General features: G+C 45.4%; 1 protein-coding gene across 1 annotated transcript in view; it reads right to left on the reverse strand.

Moving 5' to 3' along the window:
- FAIM2 (Fas apoptotic inhibitory molecule 2) overlaps window positions 1–20533 on the reverse strand; it is a 342143-nt gene that overhangs the window by 134277 nt on the left and 187333 nt on the right. The window contains exons 7-9 of the mRNA XM_069653661.1: window positions 7732–7771; window positions 2777–2814; window positions 1680–1767 (exon numbers count right to left, since the gene is read on the reverse strand). Of these exons, the coding sequence (XP_069509762.1) occupies window positions 1680–1767; window positions 2777–2814; window positions 7732–7771 (166 nt within the window). The remainder of the gene's footprint in view (window positions 1–1679; window positions 1768–2776; window positions 2815–7731; window positions 7772–20533) is intronic.

Raw genomic sequence — 20533 nt, forward strand, 5'->3', positions numbered from 1 at the left:
ACTTTCTCCCAAACAGCAGTTTCTCAAGACAAAGCATGAGTTCTAAGTAGGCCAGGGTGTGCCCTGTTCCTAGCTCCAGTTTACTAAAACAAGGACCAACATGTACCGGACTGATGAAAATGTTACTTTTGTGTTTAATGCTAAAATAAAGAGTAAAATAAATGAACTACAACAAGAAAAATACTCAGAAGTATGTTAGTAAGCCAGGATTAGTGAGTCGAAGACCCAGAATCTGGTTTTAGACATGCTTGAGGATTTACCAAATATTTGCGTTCTAAGGCTTGGCAGACCTAAACATGGAGACGTTGGCATGAAGAGTCTGTTGGCAGTTTAGTTTGGCTTCGGAATTACAAGTTTGGCAGTATCCTGTCCTACCATCTAGCAGCAATAAGGGTGCTGTCAGTCCATTGTCTAGGCAACTGATGGTTTGGTTATAATCTACAGAGACTGTGAGCTTGCAATGGTCATCGTTTGGATTGACGGTGTGGGCCACAGATGAGGGAGAAAGGGGAACAGTGCCCTGGTTTTGGGTCACAAAAGAGATTGGTTGCCACTGCCGGAGGGGGTGTTTCAGTGAATTCACAGTTCCAAGAAATCACAGGAACCTAAATTGCTCCTTTGATTATTTGTCCAAACAATGCTCTGTGTCCTGCAGTGATATTTGTGAAGCTATATAAAAAACTATCCCAAAAATGATTGTTTGGGCGCACACGCCTTTGATCCAGGCAGTGTAGTCCGCATTCCCTTGATTGGGCCTCCGTGAAGTCATCGATAGGCTGCAATTAAAAAAGGTTGCAATGAAACTGTGGCACACTTGAGTCATTCAAGAACAAATTGAAACAATCATGCAAGACGCCACAGACACGCTGAATGCCTCTTTTCCAAACCCTGTAAAACCAGCTATCATAAGACACTTCAGGCCGACACCTAAGTGTTCAAGATCATGGATAGGAAAATCCTTCGTAGACACCCGCACCATCATGAACCCCAACAGAAGTACCTGCTCCCTTAAGCCCGTATGCGCTACAGACTAGTCCATACAGGGGAACTGCACTCTAGGTGCTCTTCAAAGCATCAGGGTCTTGAAGGAAGATGTTCTGCTAAAACAGGGAGGGCCCTATTAACTACAGCTGTTAATTCCTGAGATACACAGAACATACACCTGAAAAAAGAAGTATGCATTTGAACGATAATTAATCTGTGTTGTGATGGGGTGAGGAGGAGGGGGGACTACACTGTTGAGCATTTGAGCATCCATTGTGTTGATGCCTCATTCAAGGAACAGGACAAAGCAATGGTTATGTCAGGTCTCTGTTTCCAAGACAACACGAGAATATCAGGATCCCCAACATAACATGTATCATTGGTCTATTATAAAAGCAGTGGAAAGGAGAATCATTTCTCGGGGTACTGTTTTTTTGTTGAATTGCAACACGAGGTAAAGTAGTCATTAGGAATGTTTGCATACAAGGGTTAATTTATCAAACAAATATGCGCATGCATGCAACCATCCAAACACACACAGACACACGTGCATGGGCATGTGCATGGATGGGAATTCAGCCTGGAAGCATCACTGTACATAGGGGACGCCCCCAGGCGGTTACACGTGCACATTGCTTGATGCAGCCTCAGAGCTGCTCCAACCTCTGAGAGCTTCTGCGCCCCGATTACCTCACCTTGGTCTGGAAGCTGAAGATCGTGATGGAGAGGCAGACGAGCGCCGTGATTCCCAGACAAAGCAGCACTGACTTGGTGTCAAAATAACTGAAAGGAAAGCAGAGATGTGCTTAAATACTGCACATGCTGGAGGAACAAAGCAGACATTATGCTTAACAGCGCTACCACTGAGGACGCGCCGCCTGAGCAGAAGATCTAGGAGACCTGAGGCATAGTGGGCGAACAGCCCTTACTCTGCAACTCCCTCTCCTCTAGGCCTTACACTCGGAGAGGTAACAACTGCAGAAGCCGCCCTAGGTTGGAATGTGTAAATAACAGCCCCCAAAGAAGTGATAAGCATTTGTCTTTTACACGTTGTTCATTTCTTCTTTAAGCATTCAGTAAGGTGCTTACAACATTTTCTGCTTACTAATATTTTTATGCCCTATATATATGCCTGGGTAGGGCGTAGTAAGTGCTTAAGTAAGGGCAATTCAGAAGCAATTTGCTTGCTTAGTTAATGCTTAAGAAACGCCTTTCATTTTGACTAGGGCTAGCCTGCAATGGTCGAAGTGGGCGGGACCGGCTGGGAGCAGTGCTCCCCTACTTTAAAAAACAAGTTTTATTGTTTGTTGCTATATTTTTATTTTAAAAACAAAACGTTCCGGAATGGTATAGTTTGACAATAAAGTTGTAGAAGAAGTTAAAACATGCCCTCCAGTGCACTGTACTGAACAGCCCCTTAAACAGCAGGTGTGTTTGGGGGTTTGGATTGCACGTAGCAAGGGGTGTGGCGATGCGGTTTGAGGAGAGCGGGGGCAGTCCAGCAGGGAACATAGATCCACTACTTATTTTCGTACACTTCGACCACAGCGGCTAGGCCAGAATATTGAACGCTACCTCGCAGTCAGTGCCTCCACATTAGCGTCTCCACAAGGCTTGCTCCTGGTTAAAGCTCTGGCTGCAGCTGTTATGAGCTTTCCCTCTGGCTTCAAAACCATGCCCCAGGACATTAACTGTGGGCAGCCAAAGTATTACAGGCTCCGTTTACAGGCTCTGTAAACTCTCCAAACCAACATGGCTTCTACCACATGCAACTCTGATTCTAATTGGTTACCTGGACAGCATTCCAGTGAGGTATGCCAAGGAGATAGTCTGTGATGGTATAAAACAAAACAACAGTGTTACTCCAAAATCCTACAAACATTTATGCCATCATTCAAGACTTACCACCGCCCCAGAAACCAGCCATGAACCGTTGTGTACCAGACCTTACAGAGGCACACGTCACCCCACCCTTGTTATTTCACACACTGTAACAGAGAGGGTGGTGAGTGGTTAAATCCAAATTCATTGGTGGCTAAACATGGTGGCCAGTTGGAATTGATTGGCCCTTGAAGGAGTCCATATTGCAAAGTAAATAACACATCAAGAGCCTGTTATATCCTTCCTGCAGGCGTAATAGTCCTGGAAGGAGTCTATTGCGTCTAACACTAAAGGACATTAAGGTTACTTTTTAAAATTTTAAATACTTTGATACAATTTGGACAAACTCAACCCAGCTCATCTGCAAGGGGAGACACTTTAGGAATAACACGTTGGTTTCAGTGCAGGTGGGTAATTTCCAATAGGGTTCTTAGGGGCTTTATATTGGAGTGTAAGACTCGGACGCCTTGACGCCAACGCACAATGACCTTGTCACTCCCTGCATTTTTGATCCCGACTTAGACATTGAGTTGTCATGTTCGGCACTGAACAGAATACAGCCCCCAATTTTTAGTAAATAGTATTCCAACTAAGGACTTGATTCTGAGCTCTGGGAAAAAAGTAGTGTTTAAAGCTGATGCCCTCCCCTCCAGTTTCCAGCTTCCCCTTCTGAGGTGGGTGGAAGCATTGGAGGGGAGATCTCAAGATTTTCAGCTGCATAGGCTAATAAAATCTATCATCCGGGGGCATCATGTGCACTAGTGTCACCATGCCCACGTCTGAAAAGTCTGCCGCAAAAGTGTTGTTGAAACTGCAGTCAATCATAAAAGTGTGGTGCTGCCTTCCAGGAAATGTCCAGATTATACAGGAAAGACGTGTGCAGTAGATCTTAACAACACCTCACATGTGCCGTATTTTAACTCAATTATTTGAAAATGCAAAGGTATTTGTCTGCAAGGAGAATGCCCTTGCGGTATCTGCTCAGCATTACTGACTGTCTCTAGGGCCACTGTTAGACTGTAAATCAGGGACATGCAACAGAATATGGTGCTTTCGGGACAAGTGTTCCTCCATGGAGCAGCAATGTTCTGATTTTACAAGGACATCTGAATTGGAACCTGGATCAATCCAACAGTGATATTATTTTCCAAATACTAAAAATAATCTTTGTATCCTGCCAAAATGGTGTCCCCACATCCCCCTGACTTTCCTTTCTGTTTTTCATAAAGTATGCATCAGTCAAAGCACTTGAGCAGTTTGGCTTCCCTTGCTCTAGGTGCAAGGATCAGGTCTGGATTGAGCTAGACTTCTCTGAGGATCTTGCTCAAGAATGGAGCGTGCCTCTGCAGTTGCTTATTTCTCTATGCAGGTTTGTACTGAGGTAAAAATCCAATTGATCATTTCGGGCTCTGTGTAATGCTATTCATCCAGCTCACTGCGCAGGCCTTTTGCCGAAATACTGTCGTTTGAACAAGCAAGTTAAAACAGGTTCACCCGTTCCTCCAAAACCATCAAGGACCACATTGACATCCTGGCTTCTGCTCTGGCTGACTTCTGCAACCATTCTTTTGCCACAGGAGTTTTCCCTTCCCCCCTGAAGCACTCCCTTGTGCACCCTCTTCTTAAGAAACCCTCTGCCGACCCTTCCTGCCTGGCCAACTATCGCCCAATCACCATCACTCCTTTCGTGGGCAAACTCCTGGAAAAGCTGGCCATCTCCCAGCTTAATCTTCACACTGAATCTGTTGGTTGTCTCCATGACTATCAGTCTGGCTTCAGAGCTGCCAGAAGCACGGAAACTGCTCTCCTGAACATTTGTGAAGACCTGCTCTCCAACCTTGATTCCAACACCCCCTGTGTATTCATGTTATCTGATCTCTCTTCTGCCTTTGACACAGTCAACCATGCCATCCTGCTTAACCGTCTCCATGATAACCTGAGCATCACCGATCAGGCCCTGGCTTGGCTGACTTCTTTCCTCTCCGAATGACCCTCCCAGGTCAAACTTGGATCCTTCCTCTCTTCTATCTCGATCTCTACCTGTGGTGTTCCCCAGGGGTCTAACCTCTCTCCCTGGCTGTTCAACCAATAGCTGCCCACCGCATCGCCGCTCTCTGTCCCAACTTTCAGTGCTATGCGGATGACATTCAACTCATTTTCAGGCTCCTGTCCGCCACCTCTTCTCCTTCTCTCATCTCTGACTGTCTGTCTGCTATCCAGGAGTGGTGTGCTGCCAATGATCTCTGCCTTAATGCCAGTAAGACCGAGATTCTCCTCATCGGCACACCTGTTCCCTCCTTTCTTGTCACTCTTTGGCCAGCCTCTCTTGGCCCTCTTCCCTCTCCCTCCTGTGAGGCTAAAAACCTTGGGCCATCTTCGACTCCATACTTTCCTTCTCTCCTCCCATATCTAACATCTGTAAGAAGTCACACTACCAGCTGCGCCTCCCCATAGGTATTCTTCCTTTCCTCTCCTTCCCCCTGAAGCTCACTGTCTCCAGAGATCTGGTTCTCTTCAGGCTGGACTACTGCAACAGCCTCTTTCTAAATGTGCCTGCCTCTACTCTCCACCCTCTGCAACTCATCCAAAAAAGGACTGCGAGACATGTCCTTGGCCTCAATCCCAGGGAATCGTATCTCTCCAGGACTGAAATCTCTGCACTGGCTCCCAGTGGCGGCGAGGATTAAGTTCAAAATCCTCTGCATTGTCCACAAGTCCTTCTGGGGTATGGGGACGCAATACCTTCAACTCTTTCTTCCTAATATCTTCTATCTCAAGCTCTTCGCTCATCCACCTCCAACTCCCTCGGTGTCAGTCTCTTCTCCAAGCAATGAGTTGGTGGTCGTTCTCTTTCTTTTGCTGGGGTATCCCTCTGGAACAGCCTTCCAGCCTCTCTGAAACTTGAGGAGAACCATCTCCGGTTCCTGAAGCACCTCAAGACATTCCTATTTGCTTCTGCTTTCTCTTCTCCTCTCCCCCTGTCCCCTGCTGATCTCCTGGTTCAAACTGAAACTGCACTGGTTACCTTGCTACCCTCTGACCTCAGGCCCAGGTCCCCTCCCTGCAAGTTGCACACCTGCACTGCCCCCCTGGCAACCCTTGCACTCGGGGACTGTTTCTGTATCCCTACAGCCCCCTAACAGCACTTGACACCTGATTCTGCACTTACCCTGCACTTGCCACTAGCTGGCCAGACTTTTTTATTAATTGTCTTTATTTATTTTACGGTTATCCTATGTCCTGCACTGCCCCCTCCCCCATCCACCCCCACTGTTCCCTTCTCCCCTCCCCTGCACTTGCACGATCTCAATGTCATCTGGCCTAGTAATATCATTATCTCTTTCTTCACTCTGTTCCCCCTCCCTTGCCTCGTCGTGCCTTGAAACACTTGTGTATAGGCGCGTTATGAATGCAATATCATATCATATCAAGTGGTGCTTTTGGATTGATGTTTTTCGCTTGTGATGTTCAGCAACGTAACATAGGAGACCCTTCCCTCCCCGAGATCTTGTTTCCTTTATAGTAAAAATGTGGAGCACTTTTATTTGAAATAACTGATGGATGAAATCCCAGCACTACACATTTGAGAGGTGAAACAAACAAAACCTAGGAAAGGTTTTTGGGAGGTGGTCAGGGAAGTAGATAGGCAGTAGAACGGGTCCAGTAAACTATGGTACATCACTGCAATCACAGTTCAAGTATTTTGTTGCTGTTTTTCTTGCTTTGTAAAGAAGTGACACACTTGCAATAATGAACGGTGCTATGAAATACCAACCACTGCGATAGGCTTGTAATGGAGAAGCACTTGCTCCTTTTTGCTACACAAATTGTTGTTCTGTTAACAATCACGTCACCACTAGTTATTTTAACTATAATCATACTAGTTTTTTTTTTAGCATTGATACTAGTTTTCTGCCATTGATGAAGGCCATTCTAGTTTTATTTTTGCAGTAATCGTTCTCATTCTAGTTATTTTGGCAGTTACCCGCCCAGTTTAGTTATTTTGGCAGTTATCCGCCCATTCTAGTTATTTTGAGGGTAATCATGCATGCCCATTCAAGTTATTTTGCCTATGATAATGACTCTACTAGTTACTTTAGCAGTGATCCTTCCTCTACTAGTTGTTTTAGCACCGGCTATGCACCTATTAGTAACTGAAGCAGCGATCACGCCAACAGTAGTTATGTCAGCATTGATCATGCTCTTACTAGTCATTTGGCAGAGATCAAAGTAATCACAATGGCACTAGTTAATTTTCCATTAATTTGGCGGCCACTAGATACTTTAGCAGTAAAGATAGCCCTTTAGGTGAGTTCTCAAACAAACACAAACAGAAAAACAATGTGGTCTCCCTCAGTATTTATGAATATGCATGTTAATCAGGAGGCCTATTTGTATAGTTCTGCACCTTGTACCCTCGTGCTCAAGGGCCTTGCTCTAGTGTATGTGACACTACACAAACATTGAGCAGCCTCCGCGTGGGCGCCACAGAGTGCACATTTGGTGCTAAGCGAAGAAATTCTGTTGATCATTCACTGGCACTTCGTTTTGCGCTTATAATTATTTATGATCCTGTTTGTTATGCTGCCCACGCAGTAGTAGGTGGAGGACACCTTTTTTACCTCTTGTGCTTCACAACATCACAACTACGCATATGTACAGAAGGTTCATTCCTCTAACGTATTATGAGAAAGGTTCTTTCTGGGACATGATGGAGCTCAAAGGGCGGATCCCCCATGCAATACTGGATCTCTAGCACAGTATGATCCAGATGAGGGATTCCAACGTTCCTGCCACTGCCTGAGGGCATTCCCAGCTCAGGAATTGCCCCAACCATGCTTCATGCTGTCCATCTCTGGTACTCACAAAAATGCTCAGGAGGATCAGATTCCATGGGAAGTAGCGCCTGCAAGACAAAGATCAAGCAGAAATGACCAACCAGTAGCACAAATTGCAATAACCAATGACGTCTGCAGCATCTGCTGCCAAGACAACAATAGACCTCAACGTGAGACCAGTATCATCACATTGCAATACAGACTCTTTTTGGATAGACTCGAGCGCCTGTTAGAACATTCCCCATCATCAGCAGATGATCCTGGAATACTTTAGAGTTGTATGTAAATAGCATAGTAATGCCATAGGGACCGAACATTATTACAGAAGGTATAACAACCTCAACTCGCACCACCATTTTGATTGCTTTTTGGGAGCAGAAACAAATTGACAGAATCTCACTTCGAGTTTGGTCTCTTGTACAGATCACATGTACATTTAAAGCACTATTGTCCATGATGAAAGTACAAGGCGTTCACTCTAGCAACCATGACTCTTAAATCTTTCAGGCCTTTTAGAAGTATGCACAGGATTTTTTATACCATTTGATGGTACATGAGCAGATGCATGGCTCTTTAGGAAGGTTGAACCGTAGCCATAGGGTGATCCTCAAACACAGACGCAGCCCCAGCTGCTCCTGTGTAGACTGCTTTACTTCAATCCTCCTTTCAGTCCATGAGTGGAACAATAGTGTATCCAGGACAGAGTTTAGGGATTGAATGTTGGGTCTCATGGCTGAAAAGGGTTACAACTTGGAGTGCCATTGGTTCTTTGGTGAGTAAATTATATTTGCTTGTAGATCTCAGTCAAGCCGTCCTGAGATCATTGCCCACCACCTCTTTTAAAAAAGATCCTTACGTTCACCTGTGCTGGCAGCATAGCCCGCTCGATCATAAATAAATCCCTCTCATCTGGCACCTTCTCATAGGCTTTCAAAACCTCTCATTTCAAACTCCTTCTCCAAAAACCCAGCCTCAACCCACTCTCCCCGTCAAGCTACTGCCCAATCTCCAACACCCACTTCATTGCTAAACTAATCGACTGTGTGGCATATATGCAACTTGGCCTCTTCACAGAAGCCAGTAGACTCCCCGACCCAGCCCAATCGTGGTTCTGACCCCTCTGTGGAACAGAATCGTCTCTGTTCTTCATCTGGGATGACCTAAAAAGAACTGCTGATTCAGGATGTGCTGCACTCTTCCTCCTGGATCTATCCACAGCCTTTGATACCATCGACCACACAATATTCAGGAACATGCTCCTCATGCTAGGCAACAAAGACTCTTCCCTTAATTGGATAACCTCTTTTATTTACAAATGCTCGCAAATCAATCTCCTACCTTCTTTCTCCTCTGCCCCTCACCCCATTACAAAAGGGGTGCTAAAAGGAGCCTCCCTTTCACACCTCCTCGTCAAACTCTACCTAAGCCCAGTGCCAGCTCTTATCCGCTCAAACAACCTTACCTGCTACAACTACGCAGACTACACCCAGATCTTTTTGAAAATCCGCAAGACACTCCACCTCCCGACCTTGCCTCTTGCCTGTTGGATATCGACCATTGGATGACAAACAACCACCTAATCCTCAACCCGGGCAAATCAAAAATCCTAATATGAGACAAAACTGCTCTGATCCAACACCCTTTACTGTGGCCAATTGCCCTGGCCGCCTCCACCTCAGTTAAAAATCTTGGATGCACTATGGACGCAGATCTATCTCTCTCCAAACACATCAACTCTGTATCTAGATCCTGCCACTTCCACTTACACATCTTAACAAATCTTTCTCTCTCCTACCCGTAAAGAGCCTCTGCAATACTGGCCATCATCATCTCCCGCCTAGACTCCGCCAACTCTGTCTAACTCAATGTCCTGCCATGCCAGCTCAGGAAAGTTCACAAAATCCAAAACTGCTCCATGCCCTCTCGCCCAGAAAACACCTCACCCCTGCACTCAGAATATTGCACTGGTTCCCTGTTAGCCAAAGAGAAACCTTCAAAGCCATGTGCATTACACACCGAGCTCTGAAAATACAGAACCTGAGTTCCTTCAGAACAAAATCATCCACTACCAACCCCCCAGAAACCTCAGATCGGGCTCAGCTCTCCTTGCTATTCCCTTACCACTCCACCAGAGTTGGTGGCTCGGCTTTCTCTATCCTAGCTCCTACCATCTGGAAGACTCTTCCTTTGCACACCTGCTGCACCAAAAACTGCATTTCATTCTAGAAAGTCTGCAAAACATGGCTATATGGCTCATTATCCTAAATCGCCTCCCTAAAACTTCCAATGCCCAATCCAAACTTAGAAACACTCAACACCTGGCAGCGCCAGCTGCATCCGCAGCAACCCCAACCTCTCAGTGCCGGGCGGCGCCGGCCACTTTTGCAACATCCTGGACCACACACACTATCATGCACCAATCATGACCCTGGTTTCCCACAAGCACCACTAGCTGAATTACAGCCCTCGTATATGAAATGTCAGAGGATTGATGAGTCACTGCACCTGGCATGTGTGGGAAAACAGGCAAATCACACTCACATTGTTAGAATCACAGTGGTGTGATAGACTCTCCACCATTAAAATTGGACAGATTGAGATGCGCTACAGTGAATTGTCATGGGAGGGCGTGCCGCCATGGCCATGCCTCTCACAAGTAGGCCAGGTGGGGATCCCTCATGCAATACTGTAGGTAGGTAATCAAGAACCAGCCCCGGAATCTCTCTGGAAGAGAGAGGGGATGGCCAGGTATTGCGCATGTATGAACTATAGGATGGGCCGCCCAGGTCAAAGGTAACAACTGAAAAGGTTCAGTAAGCACCTGATATCTGGATAGACTCGTCATGCTCCTCTTGTTGCAAATAGTTGGAGCATAGACCGTTGCTGTCGCTCACCGTTTTATCACAGCCGCAACAATTGACAGAAGTAAATTACCTGAGCGGGTAACCAAACAACAAATCAGCAAAGAATTCTGCTACATACATATAACACAGCACTCCGCTAGACACTGGCCACAAGCATGGCTACCCGCACACATCATTATACAGGAAGGACGATCACAAAATGTGATTGTGCTGTTCACATAATTCTCTGCCTACTTACACCAGACCACGCTTCAATATGTATTTTTGTATTTGTATTTTATTTGTGTAGCGCGCCAAGCCCTTAGGCATCTGGGAGGATTTCTTACAGTTACAAAACATATGTAATTTGCAGTTGCATATAATGAGTATTTACAAGTGACATATGGCTAGTATTTACATGGTGAGAATACAATTGACAAGTATACAGTACGATTCATGGAAGTTATAAGTGGACTTACGATTTAGTAAGGCATAGTATACAGCGGAATATAGTAGGATTTGCACGTAAGGAAGATGTGCAACTTTATAACACAGGTATTCAGATGTAGTAGGTGGTGGTGGCTTAGTGCACGTTTTGAGTTTCATTCAGTATGAGCCAGGTTTTTACATTCTTTTTGAATGTATGGAAAGAAGGTTCGGCTCTGATGGTTGTAGAAGGGAGTTCCACATTTTGGCTGCTAAGACTGGGGAGCTGCTGCCTCCTGCCTTTTGGAGCTTGAACCTAGGGATGATAAGGCAGTTAGACTGCGAGGATCTAACCGGTCGATCCGAAGATTTACATGTGAATTTGTCACACTGGTACTTGGGTGCTAGATTGTTTAGGCATTTGAATGTGACAGATTTTTAAGTTTGATTCTTTGGTTAACTGATAGCCAATGAACGCTACGTCTCATCTCTGAGATGTGATGCGATCTCGGGTGGTTAGTCGCTGCACTAAGCACGTTATTCTGGAAAGTTTGTAACTTTTTTAGGTTGTATTGGTTGGTGCTTAGATAGAGGACGTTGCAATAGTCTATCTTAGATAAGACTAGAGCTCTTGCTAAGGTGAGGCAGTTGCCTATGGTCATGAATGGTCTGCTAGCATTAATAAGCTTGCATGTGTAGGCAGTGGTGGAGGCAGTCGCGTTATTTTGTCTTGTCAGAGAGATGTAGGAGTCAATGTAGATGCCTAAGGTTTTTACGTCTTTGGAAACAGTGATATTGTTGCCATCAATATTGAAAGCATTGAAATATTTGTCCAGTCTGTTGAGTCTGGCTTGGGTGCCTACAAGGAGCAACTCTCTCTTGTCGTCATTGAGGCATAGTCCATGTTCAGCCATCCAAGCTTGGATGATGAGGTAAATGTTGTTAAGACATTTGGAGTCTATGTTGTAGTCACCTGAAATCGGGATAAGGAGTTGGGTGTCATCTGCGCAATTTGTGTAGGAGACACCAAATTATCTAAGTCGTCGAAGAGGGGCTTGGTGAAAATGTTGTAGAGTGTAGGGGAGACACATGAACCCTGGGGAACTCCACAGGGGACAGGGACTGGTATGGCGGATGCGGTAGGAGCAAAACCTCTGGTAGTTCTGTTGCTTAGGAAAGACTGAATCCAGGTAGTGGCTTCGTCAGAGAAGTGGGGTGCGGATGAGAGGTGGTTGCATAGGACTTTGTGGTCCACCAAGTCGAATGCCGCTGATAGATCTAGTAACAGGAGGAGTGCTAAGTTCCCTTTATCTTTTATGATCTCCATTTGTGTTACTAGATCTAGCAAGGCTGTCTCCGTGCCTCTGACATCAGAATGCAGCACATACCTAAGACAACTTCAAGAATGCGGAACACATAATGAGTCTCTAGCACTCAGTCATCTCCTGACTCCTGTCAGCACCCATCCACATGCCTGACCGCATGGGTTGCTCTCTACTCGAGCCTGGATAGCCCTGCTAACCCTTATTTGGCCGAACGCACACAGGCATCCTAATCTTACTTCATGACCTCCAACACTCTGGACTTCGGTCCCCCGAGGGCATTCCAATTAACAACGCATTGAGACTATAACAATGGTAAAAGGTGCTTTATTAATGACAAGTACAAATGGTAATGCAACATCCAGCATAAAATATAGTCAAACATTGTTTTGATCATGGCCTGGCCTAACTCAGCATCTGGCCTGGAACTAGAATGAAATGCAGAGTGTTTGCATAATTTGGGAATAAGGCCATATGTCACCTGATTCCTTACCTTCCTGAGCTCCGTTTCTACCCACAATCTTTCAGCCTTGCTGCAACTGTACTCATTCCACTCCTGCTTGTACAGCAATCTTTTGCATTCCAGCTGAATTCACACAATACTAAATGCTATACACACTGTGACAAGTCCTTGCTTGGTGATGGATTCCAGCAGTGTGGTGACTCTAGTGGCCGGGAGACCAACTGTGCTCCAGGACGGTACTGGAGGAAGCATACGGAGGATTCTCTGGAGCATCGTGAAGCAGCACCCTTGCGCAGCAGAGGACAGTCCCATGGGGAATGCACCCTCCAGAATTCATTATTGCTAGGAACAGAGTAGCAGGACCACAGAAGCTTTGCCAATGTTTTACTCAGGGGAAGACCCCCTTTGAGAGAGAGAACTTGGTTGTAGCTTGAATCCGACCCTACAACCTTGAGAACTGGTGCAGGTCCCTTTAAGACATCCTCATTAGTCTATTTTCTTACAAACATCTAGGTACATGGGAATCCTCATGGGAGGCTCCCATTGATGATTTGGAGATCAGGGTACCACGCAAACACAATAATGCTTTTATAGACCTATGATGCAAGGGGAAGGTGGAGAGTTGTTGGGGGTTGTAAAAAAGCAGAACAAATAGGTTGGAGAATTATTTGAGGAAGTTTGGAAAGGTCTGAAGGACAGAGGGAGAGTCAAGGAAGGGGGCAGAGCCAAAAAGGAGAAAGGAGAAAGGAGGAAGGCATACCACAGCAGGAGATGCCACAACATGAAACGGAAGGAGACAAGGGCAGGAAAGAAGGTAGAGTTATGGGGATGTACACAAAAAAATGAGGTGTCTGAGGAGCCAGCAAGAGGGTCTGCCAGGAAGTGTGGCCTTCGAGTAGTGGTGAGACCCCAATCTTAAGGGGCGGAACAGAAGGTGGGAAGAGAAACAAGCTTATGTTGTAATGGTGAGGAGGATAGAGTTGGCCCAAAGTTAGAACAGGACAGGTGGAGAATCCCCCAGGTTAGGGCGCTCCAAACTGAGCTCCTCATTGGAAGAAGCTAGAGACCACCACTCACCTAAGGACTGATTTTGATTCATTTGGGCTACATTGTTGGCACCAAGCAGAGATACTCAGGAGGAGAATTCCTACTCAGATGGATCATCCAGAAAGACTAGGGAATCCACCCTCCTCATGTGGAAAAGAGCTCTGTACTGTAGTGTAGAGTCTCTCCCGAGGTGCAAACTATTAGGGAAGATACTCAGACAGGTAGTTGGGACCTCCCTAGAAAGCTTGCACTTAAGAGTGGAAAAGTTGTACTGACCTCACACCAGCATCCCGGTGTAGACCCTTCAGGATTTTATTTCTTATACCCATATCCCTTGAGATAGGTTTGAGTTATCCATGTGTCCTGAAAGTTAAGGGCCTTCTGTATGTTATTTTGCTTAAAAAATCCCTTGAACTCGATGTTGTGTTGAGAGTGGGAGCCTGGCATTCATCCAGATATCACATACATAAATACATATACATACAAACATACATACATACATACAAACATACATAGAAAGTACGCAGATTTGGCCAGGTGTCCACTTTGCAAATAACAAGGATAGAGGAACTGATGCAGCCTTGTTTCTTATGGTGAAGGTGTGAATTTGTGATGATGGAGGTATAGTCTAATCTGGACTGCAAGGCACTATCCAATGGTTAATCGGGACCTCAACACAATCATCCATTAGTCAGAAAATACTTAGATCTTTAGTGTGATCCAGGTAAAAGCAAGGCAGCCCATAAAACATCCAGAATATCAAAGGCTGCCTCGGCAGCCAAAGAAGTATATAGGAATAGAGCCAAGAAACACATCTCTTGGTTTAGATGAACATCTGAAAAAACGTTTAGTTGAAAGGAAGAATATGTTTAAGAATATGAATCGAATAGCATATTTAGTGTTCGTCCGAAAACTGAATAGTTGGTCAGGTATTTGGCTAAAGCCAAATATGAAGCCAAATAGTTGTATTTATTTAATAAATCATGCTCCAAACTTGAAAGGCACCGTTTTAAATACAAATGAAAGCACTCTGTAAAGTATGTGATCCCATGTTTAATTTATTTCTGTTCATTTTAATCAACATATCATCCTTATTTAAAGCATACAACCCAGAAAAGAACAAATTAACCCCAAAGCAGAGACTCAAGGATGTTGCGTTTGCAAATGTAGTGGCACTCAAAGAGGCAGGCTTCATGAATGCAAACGGCTAGGTTTCGATGAACAAAATGGACACTGAAATGTGCCAATGTCATTGCAAATTGCACACATTCAATCTCTTGTGAGGTGCAAGGTAGGCTAGGCGGAAAGAGAGTTTTGGACCTTCCTTGCAGGTCACACAGAAATGGGTACATGGAAACTGCCCGTCCATGCAGGACACACGTCGAGGGTACATAGGGTACATAGGAGGTGAGGTGATTCCATCTCCCTACTATTTTTTACAGAGAGGACTGCCTCCCCTATAGGCCAGATCTGGGAGAGGACTTTCCAAGAGTACCTGGTATGGGTGAGGCAAGGGTAATAACATGTGGGAAACTCTGGCGTGTGCCTGAATCTGCCCAAACCGTACATACTCAAAGAAGGGCCTGCAGGGGTGGACTGGGAACTTAAAGAGGCCCTGGAAATAATTACTGGGGTCCAAAAGAGGCCCTGGAAATAAAGTTCAAAGTGGCCCCATAGTACACATTTTCAGCAAGCTCAGTGCTTTCCTATTTGGAAATACTGCACAAAAGAGGCCCAGGGTGTAGAGGCCCACCGGGAAATCTCCAGAGTTCCCTATGGGCCAGTCCACCCCTGAGGGCCTGTTGGGCAGCTGCTTGATTCGCCAAACTATAAATGTGCATCCACTTACCCCACCTCCTTTGCTCCACACTAGAGGTTGCTAGGCTCTATGGCTTTTTCTTTGTTTCTCATTCTTCATCTCCACATAACCCAGGTAGATAGATTGCTCTGTATCCCTCCCTGTCCTCAGAGAAAATGGCTGCCATCTCTTGCATCTTTCCTGTTGGGGCAGAGTGTCCTGAATGTTATTCAGAGTTTTCCCAATAAGCAAGTTCTTCCAAGAGGCAACTGCGTAGTGGGAAATGCTGGCTGCATCTTCTGCTGGCTGACATTTGCTAACTTGTCCCTAGCCCCAGGGCTGCCACAGGGATTGGTGAGGCCTAGGGCAACACATTTTGCAAGGCCCCCTTGCTAATTTGTGCACTGCCGTAGCGGCACTAGGAATAGGAGAGGATAGATATGTTGATGAAGCCCTCTGGATACAGCTTGAGTAAGTTAAAATCTTGCCTTTGATCCATTGCAATTGCTATCACAATTATTTGCAGGATTAATCTGGGGACTGATCCCACTAGAAATCTTGCTAAGATCATGTCATGGTCACCCAAGATATTTAATCTTCCACCAATATCTAGGGTCATAAACCATGAGCCTATCGTGTGCACACTGTTCAGATGAAATCTGTTAACATTGCCGCTAAAGCGTGCTGCAATATGACATGTCCGACACAATACCACTTAAGTCTTCCCTATTTCACGTGCCTTTTGGCGTTTCTATAATGTGCTGTATTCACAAAAGTACAACTGGAGAGTATGTCTATGTAGGCCAAGTAAACTGGATGCCCCAGGCCCAGACCTTCTTATTTAGAGTTAACCTCATTGTTTTATGCTTCTAAAGCCAATTATTTTGTGCAGAAATACTCCACATGTTAATCTCACTCTGGCCTATAGTTTCCTGTATCCGTTTATAATAGTTTGTAACATATCATAATTGTATGTATGGGGCGTCATGTGTGATTACTGCTTCTAAGCACTGCAAACATAGTTTTTATTAATAGCACATGTAATAGAACTTAACCTATAAACCTCAGAAGAAGGGCAGATTCAGCCCTGCGGAAATATGAACTTGGAAAGTGCAAGAAGCCACATGTCAGAGTTGAGATTTTAACTTGCTGAGCTACCCAATGGTGACACAGACTGCTGTTCAATCAACTGTGAAATTACAAAGAAAGATTTATTGGGCTACCTACCCTCCGCCCCCTCCTGTCTCCTCCAGTCCTTTTTTAAAAGAAAATGTTACACTACTATTATCACGTTAACTGGCGGACATTAAATATTCTTCCTGCTTCTAAGCACTGTAATATTAAGTGTTATGTTAATGAGAAACGTAACCCTCAGAGCCAATGTATTATCAAATGCTGTGTTATGGACATCTCAGGGGAAACCTCTGGAAAGATAGCTGAGTGGGCGACGTGCTCACTGCTGGGATCTATGTATTATCTGCAAGTGAGAGGTTAGAATCCTTGCAGGGTCTACTCAATCATTTATCCTTGTGAGGTAGACCAATTAGTATTAATTTCAATTGGCGGATAATAATAATTTATATAAGTGTTTTATGCAAACTGCTTTTATTACAAATGCCTAAATGTTGGCGTACACAATCTAAGTATAGACTCAGAAAATGTCATCGGGGGTCATTACGAGGTAGGGGGTTACCGGGTACCGGGTCTGGGTTCCTTGAATGAGGACTTACCGAGCCATTCTGACCTTGGAGGGCCCGGTAATTCCCCATTCAGGGAACCCAGGCACTGAACATCCCCACTCCCATTTGAGCCCCCGTAGGGCTCAATGGGAATGGGGAGGGTGCTGACAACAGACCTGTTAATAACGGGCCCGTTGTTAGCACCCTGGTCTGCTCACGGGAACCCGTTAAGGGCGCCTGGTAAAGCCAGGCATTCTTAGCGGGTTCCCGCGAGCAGACTCGTAATGAGGCGGTAAGGTTTTGACGGCTCTGGCACCTTTACCGGCACCGTTAACCCCTTACTGCCTCACTCGTAATGACCCCCATAGTCTTAAATTAATGTTGCTTTAAGTGTGACTTTTGTGACTTATATTCAACTCCAGAAAGCAATGGGCTTCATGGGTGTGGTAGTATAGATGATTGATTTGATACTTTTCTGATTATAAACTATAGCCTAATCTGTTTATTCCACCATGAGAACGCTATGTCTGGTAGTGAAACATCGGTGTGGTGTTTTAACTATGGAATCAGAATGGAATGAACATCAAGCTGGTTTATTGGGTATGTGGTCTTCCTTTTTTGCTCTGGCATACCCGCTGGATCCTGTTGAGGTGCACACCCGGTAGCGATTACTAATCGCATTTGCTTTCATCTATATATTTGTTAAATGTTATCAGCCCCTCTAAGTGCCTACCCAAATGTAATGCCTCGACGCAGCACATTTCTGCCTCCCAACACATCAGGTGGTCATCAACCACATGAAAAATACCCACACAATGCCTCGCGAGGGCAGGCTTCCTCTTGAAAACTGGATAAAGCACTTAGGGTGGGGGAGGTTCACAGACAGGAAGAAGGCCATAGACCTTGCAGAAAGCTGTCGCTCAAACAAGCTGCAGAGAGTCCGGGTGGCGGGAAGGTGCCTCCTGTGTATCTGTCCATAACAGAGCCAAGAAAGGGGCACAGCGGGAGCCGCAGTCACGCCCTTTTTGTAGCCAGCCTGCACCCTGCCCTGTCACTGCTGGAGGGTCAGAGGTGTTAATGGCCAAGGGAGTGGACGCTCCCCTGATGCACCAGCAAGTGAACACCTACCTCTGAATGTATCCTCGATAATATGTGGGAACATTCATAGGTAGGTCTTAACATATGCCCTCTGCTGCCAAGGGAGTGACAATAGGGCCTCCTGCGAGGAGCCTTCTAGAGCAAGACCTGGGGCTGTTTGTCTCCCCGGCCTCACTCTGTGAAGGACCCGCCCAGCCATATTGACCTTAAAAGGAAATTCTGTTTGCCAGTTGGGAATTCTTCTGATTTGCAAACATAACCCCCTCCAACCAATTTCACTAACAGAGCCTAGTTCTTTGATAATGTCCCATAGAAACCGAGTCTTCATGCCTACCTCTCCATACCATCTCTGGCCGACTGGCCTACAGGGGAAATGAAGAGATTTCCCAACACGGAGTTCCTCTGAGAGGCCACTTAGGTTTGGGCATGTCACTCCGGATCTATAACTGGCTACCTCAGGCCTAGGGGTCTCCACTACCTGTTGTGAATTTTCCACGGGCATTTCCCATAGGAACAGACATGCCCACCTCTCACTCATCCTCACCACTCGGATATTAATTCAGGAATGCTGTCAATGTTTAATCCCTTTTCTCTTTTGCAATCTGCACCCCACATTTGCATCCCTGAGTTGTTATATTGCATTCAAACGAGAAGATAAACGATTCCACTGGCGCCAAAGAGCAGGAAACGATTTGACTGGGGCCAAATAGATTTTTTTTTCAGCCACAGTTCGGCCGAATACTTACTTTAAACTGAAGTTCTGAACACCCACAAATGTAACAACTTTACCTTTTATAAACACTTTAAATGGTTGTTTTGTAGGGACAAGAACAGGGCAAATAACCTGTAACCTACTAATGGCCCAATATCCATCCTCATCTTTCCAGCACTAAACATTTATCTGGGGTATTTTTCATTCCATTTCCTTGCTCCTCCTGTGCAGTTAGGAGAGGACCCCTCCTACCCCTTGTAAAACCATATTTAACCCTATGTCGTACAGAGAGTGTTCCAGGGCCGTGTGCCAAAAGGAGCATCAGTTCATGCAATCTTTGCGACAAATGATAAGGCAAGCACACCCAACACTCCTTTAAAATACTCTTAAAACCCTAGCCAAGTTTGCCTCAGTGTATTTCAAAAAGCACTGATTTTCCCAGATTCTCTGTATGCCCCCTTGGCAGAGAACCTCCGATGCACCCTGTACTATTGCCTTTATAGTCCCCTCCCGTTTAGATGAATGTTAATGTGTCTTAAAATGCACCATTTCCAACAAATGTTCAAAATAATGGTCTCTCTCAGGTAATAACCAAACAGTGTTTTGTGAAAGTCTGCGAAGAGCAGTTTGCAAAATGTGGGGCAATTTTGTTATGGCCCCTTGGCAAGCTTTTCATCCAGTTCTGAGCTTATCCATTCCCAAACACCCACATCCCATATATATAATTTTCTAACCACCCCAAAAAAAAATGTGATGGTTTTTTTCATTAAAAAATTTGTGGTAAAAAACCTTGTGAAAAAACATCCTGCAATGAAAGGTTGTTGCACCGTAAACGAAGCACCCTGCAAGGTTGCTCGTCCTCTTTACATCCCTTTCCCAAGGTAATTTTTGGGGCAGGGCGCCTCCACTCTCATATTTATGATGTGCACTCCTACTGCCCCAACACCCTGCCCCGTGCCTCCCCCACCTACCTGTCCGCCCCGGCAACATTGAGAATTCCGTTCTCCAGTCTGCAAGACCGAAGAGCGATGTACTGTGCGTTGGCCGACTGGGGATGGTTCAGTGTGCATCCCGCTCCCGCCTTGCGGTTCGGTGGCCGCCATTGGATAAACCTCCCATGCTGTGCACTATCTTCTGGACAAATCAACATGTAATGCGCATAACAGAAGGGGGATTGCAATCTGAGAAGGTCCATGATGGGCTGCATGAAGATGCAAAACATCGGGTAGGATAGTGGGGAGTCTTCCGTACACCACAATCTGGCAACGCGCTATGAAGCAACTGTGTATGCAACAAGGGACTTTATACAAAAAAACAATACAATACAATAAAAATGTAGAGACACACAGGAAGGACCTCAACTTTACTCACTATTTCTTTCCTGCTTCCAAAATCCACGCTTAAGAAACAAGATGTTTTACTGGGGGAAATAGTGTCAAAGG

This window comes from Ambystoma mexicanum, chromosome 3q (assembly GCF_040938575.1).
Source record: "Ambystoma mexicanum isolate Mex_15411 chromosome 3q, UKY_AmexF1_1, whole genome shotgun sequence".
NCBI lineage: Eukaryota > Metazoa > Chordata > Amphibia > Caudata > Ambystomatidae > Ambystoma > Ambystoma mexicanum.